A 16,171-nucleotide genomic window follows, 5' to 3' on the forward strand; every position below is an offset into this window, starting at 1 on the left:
CCCCCCCTGCAAGTGGGGAACTGGGGCTTGAACCCAGATTCTCATGTGGATCCTTGCACTTTGTACACAGCCCAACAATATGCTGTCTACAGGAAACCCACCTAACTCAACAAGACAAACACAGACTCAAAGTGAAAGGATGGAAAACTATCATACAAGCCAGTGGCCCACAAAAATAAATAAATAAATAAATAAAAATAAAGGAAATTAAGGTGACTAGGGGCAGTGGATTGGTAGAGTTTGCACGAAACCCCAGCAATAACCCTGGAGGCAAAAAAAACAAAAGAAAAGAAGAGAAAAGAAAGAAATACATCATATTGGTTGCTTATTGTTTCAATACAAACCACTCAGAAACAACGACTTAAAACAATTGGATGTTTCTGAATGATTCCTTGGACTGACTGTATAGTTCTGCCTGATTCGCTGATGAAGCTGCAGTGTCCAGGCTCTGCTGAGATGGCTAGACTTTTCTCTCCATGTGGATTTTCATTCTGGTCTTCATTCAGGATGGTAGTCTCTGGGTTCTAAGAAGGCATACCCCAAAGGCACAAGCATTTACCAAACCTGTATCTCCATTCTTTTTGTTGATATGTCAGTGATTAGCAAAGCTATTCACACAGTTATACTCAGAGTCTTTGAGGGGGAAGTCTATACAAGCCTATGAAAGGCATGGTTCATGGGGAGCCACTATTATTACAATCTGCCACAAGTTTGAGATTTTTGTTCTTGACTGAAATTCTATCAATAACAAACCAGTGAGATGACCCTGGGTATGTGGTGTTGATCAAACAGTGTGATTTGCTGTTGATGTCCCTGGAATATTTGGGAGATACTGGACAGACCAAATACTTGTGTCTAGGAGGTTCAGATGCTAGGTTGGGCCCACCAAGTATGTGATTAGAACTGACTATACAACCATGCGGCAATCAGAATTCAGTGCTGGGGAATGTTGCCTGTGTTTATTTAGTTTTACTGTTTATTTGCTGTATAGCTATGGCAGTTATTTATATGATTTCCGCAGGTCCTTGTGCTTCACGCCATGTACGCTTAACCCGCTGCGCTACTGCTCGACTCCCTGATTTATACGATTTCATAATATTGTGTTGACCCATCAGCAATTGGGGTTAAAGTCTGAATGGATCAATGCTGAAACAGAAACAACAACAAAAAAATCACCAGCCAGATGGAACAAATTATTAATTCACATATGTAGTGTGTTCAATAGATAATTTATCAAAAACACAGATGGCATAGGAGAATCCGAAGCAAAAGGGGCTATTGGTGGAAAGATTAGGATGCTTTGCAGAGATGTACTGAGTAGACTTGAGAATTTAAGAACACAAGTCAGACAAAATTAATGTTTAATCCTCCTTTTGTAACCCTGAGAAATTTACTTAATCTCTTTGTGCTCAGATTTGTCATTTTTGAAGTGCAGAGAATAGTGACCATGAAAATTCATAGGTAGAAACGTTTGACAGTGGGACAGGGTGGTGGCGCACCTGGCTGAGTGTATATCACAATGTGCAAGGACCCAGGTTTGAGCCCCTGGTCCCCACCTGTAGGGGGAAAGATTTGGGGAAGCAATGTTTCAGGTGTATCTGTCTCTTTCCCTCTCTATTTTCCCCTTCCTTCTATATTTCTGGCTGTCTCTATCCACTCACTAATAAGAATAATAAATATTATTAAGAAATTAAATAAATAAAAATTTAAAAGATATAAATTTTTTAAAAAATGTTTGACAGTGAGCCTAGATAATGTGACTGTTACTATCCTCTGTCGCTAGCTACAGTGACAATGGACCAGAAGCGAGGTGAGCATCCTTTCCTCTTTCTTTATTTTTTTTAATATTTATTTTATTTATTTATTCCCTTTTGTTGCCCTTGTTTTATTGTTGCAGTTATTATTGTTGTTGTCGTTGTTGGATAGGACAGAGAGAAATGGAGAGAGGAGGGGAAGACAGAGAGGGGGAGAGAAAGACAGACACCTGCAGACCTGCTTCACCGCCTGTGAAGCGACTCCCCTGCAGGTGGGGAGCCGGGGTTCGAACCGGGATCCTTACGCCGGTCCTTGTGCTTTGCACCACCTGCGTTTAACCCGCTGCGCTACAGCCCGACTCCCTCCTTTTTCTTTCTAATCCTTCTGTTTATTCCCACTGACATAACTACTTTCATTATTTTCTACGTCTTGTTTACATAGGTGCTAGCCTCCTATCAGTCACATGAGAGTCTTCTAATTATAGTCATTACACTTTAGTTATGAAAAAAAACTCAACTATTTTCATTGCATAACAATGGGAAATGAAAGGTTTTGGCTACCTCACATTATCTTATACTTGAAACCTGTGTTTATTCAGGACTCCTTATTAGTTCTTGAAACAATGAAACTCCCCTGCTAGCCCCCAGAACTTCTGTCAGACTATTTACTAGAACTAGAACACAGTGTGCCTGAACTTTCTGGTTTTCATGTGTCAACTCGTAACACAACCATGGATATTCATTTTGCTGACTTGAGCCATACCAGTGTATAAAACCCATCTGCAGTTACAGTAACTCTTTAGAGGGACCCTGATTAATGTCTACATATTGTTTTCCCTAATATCCTGGAGTTAATATGATCTGTTCCCTTGTAATTAAAAAAAAAAACCCTCCATAATTTGACAAAAGAAAAAATTTTGAAGACATCTTCAATAAAATGAATCCAATTACAAAGAAGACTAAGGCAAGCATAAACCTATGGGACTACATCAAATTAAAAAGCTTCTGCACAGCAAAAGAAACCACGACCCAAACCAAGAGACCCCTCACAGAATGGGAGAAGATCTTTATATGCCATACATCAGACAAGAGTTTATTAACCAAAATATATAAGGAGCTTGCCAAACTCAACAACAAGAACACAAATAACCCCATCCAAAAATGGGGGGAGGACTTGGACAGAATATTCCCCACAGAAGAGATCAAAAGGTTGAGAAACACATGAAAAAATGCTCCAAATCTTTGATTGTCAGAGAAATGCAAATAAAGACAACAATGAGATACCACTTCACTCCTGTGAGAATGTCACACATCAGAAAAGGTAACAGCAGCAAATGCTAGAGAGATTGTGGGGTCAAAAGAACCCTTTTGCACTAATGCTGGAATGTCAATGGGTCCAACCTCTGTGGAGAACAGTCTGGAGAACTCTCAGAAGGCTAGAAATGGACCTACCCTATGACCCTGCAATTCCTCTCCTGGGGATACAACCTAAGGAAGCCAACACACCCATCCAAAAAGATCTGTGTACACATATGTTCTTAGCAGCACAATTTGTAATAGCCAAGACCTAGAAGCAACCCAGGTGTCCAACAGCAGATGAGTGGCTGAGCAAGTTGTGGTATATATACACAATGGAATACTACTCAGCTATTAAAAATGGTGACTTCACTGTTTTCAGCCCTTCTTGGATGGAGCTTGAAGAAATAATGTTAAGCAAAACAAGTCAGAAACAGAAGGGTGAATACGAGATGATCTCACTTTCAGACAGAAGTTGAAAAACAAGATCAGAAGAGAAAACACAAGTAGAACCTGAACTGGAGTTGGCATATTGCACCAAAGTAAAAGACTCTGGGGTGGGTGGGTGGGGAGAATAGAGGTCCAAGAAGGATAACAGAGGACCTAGTGGGGGTTGTATTGTTATATGGAAAACTGGGAAATGTTATGCATGTACAAATTATTGTATTTACTTCCAAATGTAAAACATTAATTCCCCAATAAAGAATTTTTTTAAAAAACCTGTGGAAGGGAGGCTGGCGGTGGTGCACCCAGTTAAGCACACATAGTTTGAAGCCCAAGGGCACACACAAGAACCTGGGTTCGGGCCTCCACTTCCCACCTGCAGCCAGAAGATTCACAAGCAATGCATCAGATCTGCAAGTATCTCTGTCTCTCTCTCTCTCTATCTATCTATCTATCTCCCCTCCTTTCTCAATTTCTCTCTGTTATCCAATAAAATGCAAAAAATAGCCACCAGGAACAATGGATTTGTAGTGCCAGCACTGAGCCCCAGTGATAACCCTGGAGGCAAACAAACAAAGCGATCCTACAGAAAGTGCGACAATAAAAGTGAATCCTAGGAGAAACTGTGAAGCTCAGTCAGTAAGGATGCCTGGGCATTGCCTCCTAACTTTAACAAAGGTGTCGCCAGTGCACAGTGCCAGTCCGGAGAAACCGAGGCAAGAGAATAAAGAGTACATAGGACTCTCTGCACTACTACCCTACAGTAAAAGCTATCCAATATGATTTAGTGGAAATGGAGACGGTATGCCCCCAAAGCTACATTAGTTCCTCAATTTGTCAGGACTAGCTAAATTCATGGCTCTTCCTTTTTCCTTCCTTATTACAAAAAAGAAATATATTATCTTTATTTTATTGGATAGAGACAGCCAGAGATTGAGAGGAAAAGGAGTGATGGAGAGGAAGAGAGACAGAGAGACACCTGCAGCCCTGCCTCACCACTCACAAAGCTTTCCCCCTGCAGGTGAGGACCAGGGGCTTGAACCCAGGACTTTGCACACTGTAATGTGTGAGCTTAACCAGATCTGCCACTGTCTGGCGCTGGTTCTGCTCTTACTAACCAAGGGCCTGTCCTAATATGGTCTAAGCGCACACACACACACACACACACACACACACACACACACACACACACACACAGAGAGAGAGAGAGAGAGAGAGAGAGTAAAGCATGTAATACTCCTGGATCAGTTCCACACACTTAGTATACTCAATAAATGGCAACCATTACTTTTAAAGGTGTTAGCGATGCCGGGGTAACTCCTGAACATGTAAACATCTCACGGAGAGCTTGGCCAAGCTGAAGGAGGACACAGAGATGTGGAAAGATGGAATTCTGGAGAAAAGTTGAACACATACAAAGAACCAGATTCTTCCCAGAGGTGCCTCTGTTCCTACCAATGAGTGGCAGTGACTCACCAGAACTTAGGAAGCCGAAGACGCCCACTCGGTAGCTGGCGGTGACCACGACAAGATTGCCAACGGCAGCCAGGAAGGAGCCATCAAGGCCCAGCCGTCCTCCGCTCCCTCTGCCCTCCCCGGTGTTGTAAAACAATACCAGCACAGATGCGTTAGGGACCTGTGGGGGTGGCAAGTGCGGAGTAAGAAGTGGCTCCTTTTCATCTTCTTTCTTTTTTTTCAGTAAAAAGATTTTATTGGGGGCTAGGTAGTGACAGTGGCACACCTGGTTGAGCTCACATGTTACAGTGCACAAGGACCCAGGTTCGAATCCCTGGACCCCACCTGCAGGTGGAAAGCTTCATGAGCTGTGATGCAGGGCCGCAGGTATCCTCTGTCTCCCCTTCCCTCTCAATTTCTGGCTGTCTCTATCCAATAAATAAATAAATATAATAAAAATATTTTATTGCATTTTTTCTTTTTTGCCCCTTTACTGGAGGGCTGAATGGTTTCAGTCAACAGTATAATACAGTAGTTTGTACATGTGTAACATTTCTCAGTTTTCCACATAACAACTCGAGCCCGTCCAGGTCCTCCTTGCCACCATCATGTTCCAGGACCACCCCACAGTCTTTTACTCTGGTGCGATACACCAGACCCAGTCCAAGTTCTGCTTTGTGTTTTCCCTTCTGTTTTATGAGTGAGATCATCCCATATTCACCCTTCTCTTTCTCACTTCTCTCATTTCACATGATTCCTTTAAACTCCAGCCAAGGTGAGATTAAAAAAAAAAAAAAAGGTGAATTCACCATTTTTAGTAGCTGAGTAGTATTCCATTGTGTATCTAGAACACAACTTACTGGAGAGGTGACCCACTTTCACCCATAATTCATTCCCATTTATGTGCCAGGCACTGAGACCATGCACAGCCCTTACATCAACTGCCTCAGAAGTGTATTAACTCCCATATCAAGACTGAACTGTGCTGTGCACCGGGAGTCCTCACTTTAACACCTCAGGCCGTGACTAGATTTGGTGTTAGGGCCTATAAAAAAAAAAAGGTAGTTAGACTAGGATTCCTAATCCAACATGGCTGCTGGCCTTTCAGGAAAAGGAAATAAGGGTGGATGGACACACACACACACACACACACACGGAGAAAGAAACAACAATACTTTCTCCATGTGGAGAAAGAAATGACGATACTTTTTGACTAAGAATTTCCCTGGAAGGAAGCAGCACTGGATCTAGACTTCAGAGGCTGGGAGGAAACCTCTACTCCGCACAGCTCTGTCTCCCTAGGTGACTCCTTTGCCTTGGGTCTGCAGGGCTCACAGACTCCCTCTTCCACAAATGACAGTGCAACATCGCCAAACTCTCTGGCTGTTCTGTGACTCTTCCCCTACTGCATTTTTCTTCGTGATGTGCATGTGTGCTGTTCAACTGTTACTCTGTGTCTGCCACTGCCACTAAAGGGCAAGCCCTCTAGTCCAGGGAGGGTGACAGCTGTGCTTTGTTCAAAGCTGTGTCTGTCCCATCTAGAACAGTTCCTCTTGTCACAGGACCATTATGAACAATGGCCAACCGTAGGATGGACCATTGTGATGAAAGAAAGGGCAGAGGTGGGACTATCTAGAAGTCCCTGTAGGAACCAAGAGAGGCTCTGTGGATCTCCGCCATTCGAATCTTCTCAAAGCTGACACCCAGCTAGCACAGTGCTGGGGGGACCACAGCCTTCCAGGCAGTGGAGGAGATGAGAGAAGGACATTGACAACTCTGGGGACCAAGAGCTCCTGTGGGAGAGGTGTGCAGGGGCTATAGGACTTACCACATGCTGAGGAACAAACACATTAAGATACAAGCAGTCTTCATTGACTCCAGGAGAGACACCAGGTTGCCAGCAGCTGGGCCTGCAGATAGGGATTCTATGAATTCCACAAGAGACAGCCACACCTCTCCCCATTCCTGCTCATGGCAGCACCATCACCCTCTGCTCCATTCTAGAGGGTACATGCCCCCCAGATTAGCAGCAATTAAGAAGCTTTGGGAACTGGGAGATGGTCATGGCACAAGGATGGAAGGGATAGCAGGTCACCCGCAGTGCTCCCTACCAAGGGTGTGTAGAAGAATAAGACACCTCCCTCCCCCGTACGTGCACTTAGAGACAACATGCCCACCCAGGGAACAGGCTGTCCCACCTACTGGGATATGAGCATAATTAGCATAGGCTGACATCAGCCTGACGAGCATACTATGGACTTACGCAAACCCACAAGGGATTGCGAGTGTATAGGAAGTTATTTAAGCCAGTGTCTGGCAGTAGCTGTTCTCTTTTCCTGTACTTTCTGTTCCTGGGCTCTCTGTTCTCTGTTCCTGTTGCCCTTGTCTACTCTCCTTCTCCCAGGACCCGCCATGCCCCTTTCTCCCGGGACCTGAACACATGTAGCCAAACGCTGGTAACTTTAACATAAAAACTCATGGCTCCCCACCGTCATGACTAGCCCATCTTTGCCTAGAATTCCCCCCTCTCCAGGCCCCATGTACCACTTAACTAGGATGCCCTACTTGGACACCAAGTCTTACTTTGATCTATTAGAAGGGAGAAGAAGCCTCTGAATGGTCAACAAAATATTTTCTACTCCATACCTACCGTGGTTTGGTGGCATCCCAAGACCCTGTCCAGTTCAAGGGCTCTGGTTCCTGGAAACGTCTCTCCTCCAAGGGTGGGGTGGCATAGGGAACTCCCAGGAACTGGTCCACTTGCTTCCATGAAGTGCCCACCTGGATAGCCTGCGACCTGCCCAGCAGCTGGCCATGAGTGGTGATGGTCACAGAAGGTGTGACTGTCCCAAAGCCAGGCAGAGGGATATCTGTTGGGAGGGAGAAGAGTGACAGAGGGATAGAAAAGTGAAGGAGGTGCTCTACTCCCTGATATTCTGAATATACTTGAAGAAACACTAGTGTTTTTCCTTTCATAGAGGCAGAGAGACTGGAGAGACATCTAAAGCCCTGTTCCAATGCTTATTTCTCTCATTTGAGGTAACATACAGCACTCATCTTTAGTGACAGACAGATAGGGACCTCAGTTAAAATCACGCATATTGAATAAAGCATTCAGGGATACCAAATCTACTGCTACTTGAGGCCGGGAGGAGGAGCACCCAGTTAGGACCACATATCCCCAGGCACAAGGACCCAGGCTCAAGCCCCCACTCCCCACCTGCAAGGGGGACATGTCATGAGACGTGAAGCAAGCTTGCAGGTGTCTCTCTTTCTCTCCACCTCTCTATAGACTCCTCACCTCTCAGTTTCTCACTGTCCTGTCAAATAAAAATAGAAAAAGAAAATAGAAAAAAATGGCTTCCAGGAGTGGTGGATTCGTAGTGCAGGCACCGAGCCCCAGTGATAACCCTGGTGGCAACAAAAGCAAACAAACAAGACAAAACAAAACAAAAAAACCCTACTGCTACTCAATTTTCCTAAGGAGGTCTGGAAGAGAGCTGCCATCAAACCCATCAGTTATTTCTGAAGTAAAATGTGAGGGTTGTCCTGACTAGAATGTATAAGCAAAGAACAGAACTTCCTCTGTCACTTTAGGTGAGACTTTTCCACCAACTTGAAAAATCATGTCTTTTCAGACATATAGGACTTTGAGACTTCAGAACTGTAGTTAAGGTCCTTACTGTTCACTTTCATTAGTGAGGAAACAGAGCTAGGTGACCAGGGTGGGAACGTGGACAGGGCCTCATGGTGACTAGTCTTTAAAGTCACACCATTCTGACTCCAGCTATGACTACACATTGTTTACACCAGATTGGGCATGGCTCCCTCCTAGGTCTCTGTGGCCACTAGTGGCCATGCCTGCGATGTTCAGTCCCTTCACATTCAAATCCTGCACCAGGTCTGTAATTTCAGAGTTATGTCTTTGCTATTCTGAGCTCCCGTCCTCGTAATGCTAACCATCCCATAACCATCAGCCTCTGTGTAGTTATCTTATCCCTTCTCCTTCATTTTCACTCTCTCATGGCTTCATTCAATAAACTTTTGTTGGGCCTCAGCTCTGTGCCAAATACCAGTTTCATGGACTTAAGACATGGCTGTGTGGGAGTCAGGCCTTGAACAAAGGGAAAAAGAAGTTCTGGAGAAGAGACTGTCTTCTTCTTCTTCTGAGAAGTATTCCTAACAGACATTGCTCAGCCCCACTGTCATCTGATTGAGCAACAAAGTGTTGCCACTTCCTCTGCAGTGTCCTCAATTTTAGAAAACACAGTCTGACTAAACAGAAGCAGAAGGAAGGAGACAGACAGATTGAAGCCAATTTATCCTCAGGAGCTGAGTGAATGCTGTTCCTCAGCTGGAGGTAGTTTGGATGCCAGGGTGTCTGAGACAATTCCTGGAGACATTCTGGCCAGTTCCAAGTGGGGGAAAGGAAGACAGAATATAGACAGGTAGGAGGGGACTCTACAGCACCGCACTGCGATGCTGGCAGCTGGGAAGGCTGCCTCACATCCTCCAATAGGTAGGGCAGTCTTCCCACAATGACCAATTATTTGGCCCCAAATAGAAGTGGTGTTGTGATGTATTCAACCCCCATGTGATATATCCGAGTCTTCCAGTGCACCCAGGGTCAGCGTGGTGAGGATGAGTCACGGGGGGGGGGGGAGAAGGTCAAGGAAACCTGAGTTACATGTAACAGACCAAATATTTCAATAAAATGTCATATTTCTTCTTATTTTTAGAGTGCCTCTAAAGAAACAGCAGGCCATGAATGAATTATTAGTAAGGCAAACAATAACAACAACAAAAACCAGTAACAGAAGCATCGGCAAAATTGATAGACCTAAGTGTCTGTTTATCATAGCAAGTGTTTAGGGATGGGATCTTGAGAAATCCTAGCTCACAGTTATGCGTACTGGCCATATATCACATATCTGCTTGGGATGTACATTAATTTAGTTGATAGATTAAAGACCCTAAAGGAAACGGACATTCACTATTTTAGTTTTACAGGTTACAAAGTTGTGACAGATGAATTCAGTAAAGTTTACTTTAAACTTTACTGAAAAGTTTAAATCCAGGATCCATACTGAGTCCAGTTAAAACATCAATTTTCTGATGCTACAAAACAAGAAAGTTGCTGTCCTCTCCTCTCCCAGGTCAACTAGGAATACCAAAGGAGACCACCTGGGACCGCAACAAGACAGGATTAGAACGATTTCAGGAACCCACCAAATCACCAGTCAGTGCAAACACATGTGGCTCATGGACAGAGAGGAGCCTAGGGAGAGATTAAGCTGCTGGTAACAGTCCTGCAGTTTACCAGTTGAGAAACCACCTCCAGTCTGTTTCACCAAAAAAAAATACTACTGAAGGGAGGAGAGGACTCCCCTAAGACTCACCAAATGCAACTATGAGTCTCCCTTGCTACTGCCCTCAGAATCTGGAGCAGTGGGGGGAGGCCCTGTGCTGACACCAGGGGACAGAGAACTAACTAGGAAACTCTATAACTCGGTGGACTATTGATGGGGCTGTGAGAGTCTCTTTGCATAACCACTGGATTATTTCTGTCCCACCCTACTTTATCTCTTGGTCAGGAGTCAGTGATTAAGCTAAGAAGCCTACTTATAGTTTAAAAGCCCTCAGGCTCCCACAGCCTACAGGGAAGAAAAAGAACAAAAGAGGCTTTTAAGCCACTGTGCTCCAACTCAGGGATTAAAATACGATTGAAACAACTGTCGATGTCCACAACTGTGAACGCTTTAATTACCTTACTTAGACACAAGTCATTCCAGGCAAGAGTGATCAGTAATTTGAAAAGTACTGTGAGAGGAACCTCATAACAAACTATATAAAATGAAATAGTGTCTACTTAGACTTAAATACCCTACTCACCTACTTCCTATTAGAATACTCTCACTCACTCCAAAGCTAACCTTATCAAAGCAAGGACTTCAAAAGCTGAACAAGGGCAAGAGACTGGCATACTTTAATGATAACTCTTTAGTCACTATCAGGCCACCCTATCAGCTGGGACCCAAGTGAGGGTGTCCAGAGATTCCCAAACAGACAAAGTGAGCCTAGACCTCTCTCCATTGTTACTGGTCATTTCCATCAGTAAAAACAAAATAGACCCCTTTGTGGGCCCCCATAGGACCTTGCCCTCAACTTGGATCAACAATGGTAGAGAATGTTCCATCCTCCAAAGGAAGGCTGGACAACATACTCTATGCTACACCTGAGGAAGATGGGTTGACACTGGGGCATCATGGAATGTTCCTACTCATGACCACAGAATGTGAGCTCAGCTTTGCAGGGATGCAGAGGTCACATAGGCTCCTAAGCTAATTAGGGGACCCAGATCACATGAAATCGATGGGATTTACAGTCAACAATATTTATACTCCTTTCCCATATTAGGGAGCTACTCTCTTCCCTGATCCATCTTCCTGGTCCTTTTTCCAGCCAACACATCATCTCACCAGACAATAACTTGGATCTACTGGCATATCAGATTTCAGGCTCAGGGGAAAAAAGGAAAAGGAAAAAAAAAAACTAGTATAGCCACAGGCCCTTTGGAATTTAACTAAAATACGTCTGCTAGTTATCAACAAAATGGAGGACCCCCAACTCTTTATCTGCACTATTCCAGCCCTTAGGTCCATGATTAGTCAACAATTTGTTTGGCTTTATATGCTAACTCTCTTGTCAACCCCCAGGTTCCAGATGCTAACATGATGCCAACCAGACTCCCTTGGACAGACAACCCCATCAATGTCTTAGAGCTCTGCTTCCCCAGAGCCCTTCCCCACTAGGGAAAGATAGAGACAGACTGGGAGTATGGATTGACCAGTCAACACCCATGGTCAGTGGGGAAGCAATTACAGAAGCCATACCTTCCACCTTTTGGGTCCATACTCCCAGAGGGTTAAAGAATAGGAAAGCTATCAGCAGAGGGGGTGGGATACAGAGGTCTGGTGGTGGGAATTGAGTGGAGTTGTACCGCTATTATCGTATGGTTTTGTCAATGTTTCCTTCTTATAAATAAAAATTATATATATATATATATATATATATATATATATATATATAATGGTTAAACCAACAAGAAGAAATATTGGAGAAATGAACAGGACAAGAATCCAGCTAAAAGCTCCCCAAAGGCTGAAGTACAAAATAATGAGATCCACATCCAAACACTACTTAAGGAAATAATCACAGGAGTGAGTAAAGAGATTGGAAGAATTATCACCAGAAATTCAGAAACAACAAATGAGACCCTGGAAGAAAACACCAGTTATCTCAAGGTTATTAGAAAACTGAAAGCTGAAGTAGCTTAGCTAAGAACACAACTAGCTGAACAAGGTAAGACAGTATCAGAACAGAGTAATGAAATAGATGAACTCCAGAAAACAGTAGAGGGGAGAGAGAATAAAATAAATGAGGCTGAAGACAGAATTAGCAAGATCAAGGATGAACTAGAGACAACTAAAAAAGAAGTAAGAGATCTCAAAAGAGATTAAGAGATACTATAAACAACGAGAGACCTATGAGATGACTTCAAAAGAAATAATATACACATTATTGGATTACCAGAGGAAGAAAGAGAGGGAGGAGAAGAAAGCATTCTTCAGGACATAATAGCTGAGAACTTCTCTAGTCTAGACAACATCAAAGATATAAAGGTTCAAGAAGCCTAGAGGGTCCCAAACAGAATTAACCCAGACTTAAAGACACCAGGACACATCATACTTAGAATGGAAAGAAATAAGGATAAAGATTGGATCCTGAAGGCTGCAAGAGAAACACAAAGAGTCGCCTACAGAGGAAAAAGCATAAGATTAGCAGCAGATTTCTCCACACAAACACTACAGGCCAGAAGAGAATGGCAAGATATCTATTGGGTGCTCAATGAGAAAGGCTTTCAACCAAGACTACAGTATCCTGCTAGACTGTCATTCAGAATAGATGGAGACATAAAAACCTTCTCAGACAAGCAAAAGTTGAAAGAATCAACTATCACCAAGCCTGCCCTGAAAGAAGTTCTGAAATGTCTCCTATAAAGTCAGACCACCATAAATATGCCATATATCAGAACACTCTAAAAATATACAATAATGGCATTAAAACATCTTCAGTCTTTGATATCAATAAATGTCAATGGTCTGAATTCACCTATTAAAAGAGTAGGGAGACGGATCAGAAAACACAGCCCAACAAAATGCTGTCTATAAGAAACCCACCTAACTCAACAAGACAAACACAGACTCAAAGTGAAAGGATGGAAAACCATCATACAGACTAGTGGCCCACAAAAAAAGGGCAGGGACAGCTATTCTTGTATCTGATATGATAGGCCTTAAAATAAATAAAATTAAAAAAGATAGGGATGGACACTACTTAACGCTCAGAGGATCAGTCAATCAAGAGGATTTAACAATTATTAACATCTATGTACCCAATAGAAGCCATCTAAATGCATCAAACATCTACTGAAAGAGCTACAGCAACACACTAACAGTATGGGCCTTCAACACCCCACTCTCTCAACTTGACAGATCATCCAGGCAGAAAATCAATAAAGACATGAGGAAGCTAAATGAGGAGATAGATAAACTAGAACTATTGGACATTTTCAGAGTCATGCATCCCAAGAAAATGGAGTACACAAAAGAAAGCTAGAAGCCTCCATACACAAAGGTGTTGATCCTGAATAACACTATTCCTACAATGATCAATTGCCTAGAAGATGGAGAAGTTCAACAAATGAGTGGAGGTGGGAAGAGAGAAAGAAGGAAATTGAAAATAAGGAAAGGAAAGGAAAGGAAAGGAAAGGAAAGGAAAGGAAAGGAAAGGAAAGGAAAGGAAAGGAAAGGAAAGGAAAGGAAAGGAAAGGAAAGGAAAGGAAAGGAAAGGAAAGGAAGGGAAGGGAAGGGAAGGGAAGGGAAGGAAGGGAAGGGAAGGGAAGGGAAGGGAAGGGAAGGGGAAGGGAGAGGGAGAGGGAGAGGGAGAGGGAGAGGGAGAGGGAGAGGGAGAGGGAGAGGGAGAGGGAGAGGGAGAGGGAGAGGGAGAGGGAGAGGGAGAGGGAGAGGGAGAGGGAGAGGGAGAGGGAGAGGGAGAGGGAGAGGGAGAGGGAGAGGGAGAGGGAAGGGGAGGGGAAGGGAGGGGAGGGGAGGGGAGGGGAGGAGACAGAAAGAAAGAGGGGTTTATTATTATTTCTTTATTGGGGGATTAATGTTTTACATTTGACAGTAAATACAATAGTTCGTACATGCATAACATTTCCCAGTTTTCCATATAACAATACAACCCCCACTAGGTCCTCTGTCATCCTTATTGGATCTGTATTCTCTGCCGCCCCCCCCCCCCGCCCCCAGAGTCTTTTACTTTGGTGCAATATGCCAACTCCAGTTCAGGTTCTACTTGTGTTTTCTCTTCTGATCTTGTTTTTCAACTTCTGCCTGAGTTACTCTCTACTTCTATCTGCCCTTCCCTCTCAACTTCTCCCTGTCTCTATAAACAATGGCTGGCGGGAGCAGTTCAGTCATTCATTGTGCAGGCACTGAGCCCCAGCAACAATCCTCGTGGCAATATAAATAAAGTAATAATCCATGAAATAAGTAACGAGAAAGAAAAACAAAATAGCACAGTTAATGAAAACTCTGCTGCAGAAACATTATCAAAATAGAAGCGCAGTGTGGAAAGAAGTAGTCGCTTCCTTCTAATCTGACCTCAATCACAGATCATGACTGGAACCAGCCTCACACTTCCTTCCCATAGGATTTCCTCTTTCAGCTGAAATTCTAGTGCTCAGGCAAGGCTCCGGACAGGACTGTTAAAGTAGCAGAACTTCTGGGGATCAGCTTGTGCCTGCAGGAAGCTGTCACTCCGCGTGAATGTGGCGTGACACAAGGGGAGCAAGCCGAGACAGAGAATGGACAAGTTAAAGAATTTCTAGGGTGCAGGGTGGGAGGGGGTGGGCTGGTGGCACGCCTGGTTAAGCACACAAGCGTAAGGACCTGAGCAAGGATCCGGGTTCAAGCCTCTGCTCCCCACCTTTAGGGGTGACACTTCACAAGCAGCAAAGCAAGTCTGCAGGTAACTCTCTCTCTCTCTCTCTCTCTTTTTCTCTCTCCTCTCTCTCTCTTTCTCCCTCTTTATCTCCCCTTCCTCTCAATTTCTCTCTGTCTTATCCAATAAAAATGGGAGGGGATGGCCACCAGGAACTGTGGATTTGTAATGCTAGCACTGAGTCCCAGTGATCACCCTGTAGACAAAAAAATAAAAATAAAAGAATTTCAAGGACATATCAGGCTGCCCTGCCATGGACAGTGGGTTCAGCAGTGTCTCCAGCTGAATGCCAGACTGAACACACTCCAATCAGGGGAGATTTTAAATGTAGAGTTTTACCTTTTAAAATCCTTTGTAGAGATGGTGGTACCTTTCCAGATTAGCCATGTATTTAGACCATGTGACTGCAGGGTTTAAAAAATTGTCCATCTGTATGGACAGGCAAACACTAATTCAAACTGGCACATGCACCCTTATGCTCCAAGCTCCACTATTCACAACAGATAAAGAGCAGAAGCAGCTTAAATGTCCACAAACAACTGACTAAAGAAGTTACAGCTACTGCACGCCACAGAATACTACCCTTCCAGGACAAAAGAGCTTTGGGACTAAATGAATGGAAATGGAGGTGACTGTGATCAACTAAACATGTAAAGTTGACAAAGACGACTATCAGCTGGTTTCACTCATACCGGCAAAACAGTATAAGCAGAAGCAAACTGTCTCTGAAAATCTTGTAAGAACCATCTCAGGTGGTTAGTGGGGAGTACGGTGTTGAGCTATATATCCCATAGTCTTGTAAACCACTATTACTCACAAATTTAAAAAAAAAAATGAGGGAGTCGGACGTAGCGCAGTGGGTTAAGTGCAGGTGGCCCAAAGTGCAAGGACTGGCATAAGGGTCCCGGTTCCAGCCCCCGGCTCCCCACCTGCAGGGGAGTCACTTCACAGGCGGTGAAACAGGTCTGCAGGTGTCTGTCTTTCTCTCCCCCTCTCTGTCTTACCCTACTCTCTCCATTTCTCTCTGTCCTATCCAACAACGACAGCAATAACAACAACAACGTTAAACAACAAGGACAACAAAAGGGAAAATAAATAAATACTAAAAAATGGCTTTAAAAAAAAGATCTAGAGCTATACAAGTGCATTAGCTG

At 43.8% G+C, this 16,171-nt stretch overlaps 1 protein-coding gene across 1 annotated transcript in view; it reads right to left on the reverse strand.

Annotated features, from left to right (window-relative positions):
- The window catches only part of TG (thyroglobulin), a 302,611-nt gene that overhangs the window by 135,736 nt on the left and 150,704 nt on the right, over positions 1–16,171 (reverse strand). The window contains exons 38-40 of the mRNA XM_060202376.1: positions 7,600–7,819; positions 6,778–6,859; positions 4,971–5,130 (exon numbers count right to left, since the gene is read on the reverse strand). Of these exons, the coding sequence (XP_060058359.1) occupies positions 4,971–5,130; positions 6,778–6,859; positions 7,600–7,819 (462 nt within the window). The remainder of the gene's footprint in view (positions 1–4,970; positions 5,131–6,777; positions 6,860–7,599; positions 7,820–16,171) is intronic.

The sequence above is a fragment of the Erinaceus europaeus genome, chromosome 1 (assembly GCF_950295315.1).
Source record: "Erinaceus europaeus chromosome 1, mEriEur2.1, whole genome shotgun sequence".
NCBI classification, from domain to species: domain Eukaryota; kingdom Metazoa; phylum Chordata; class Mammalia; order Eulipotyphla; family Erinaceidae; genus Erinaceus; species Erinaceus europaeus.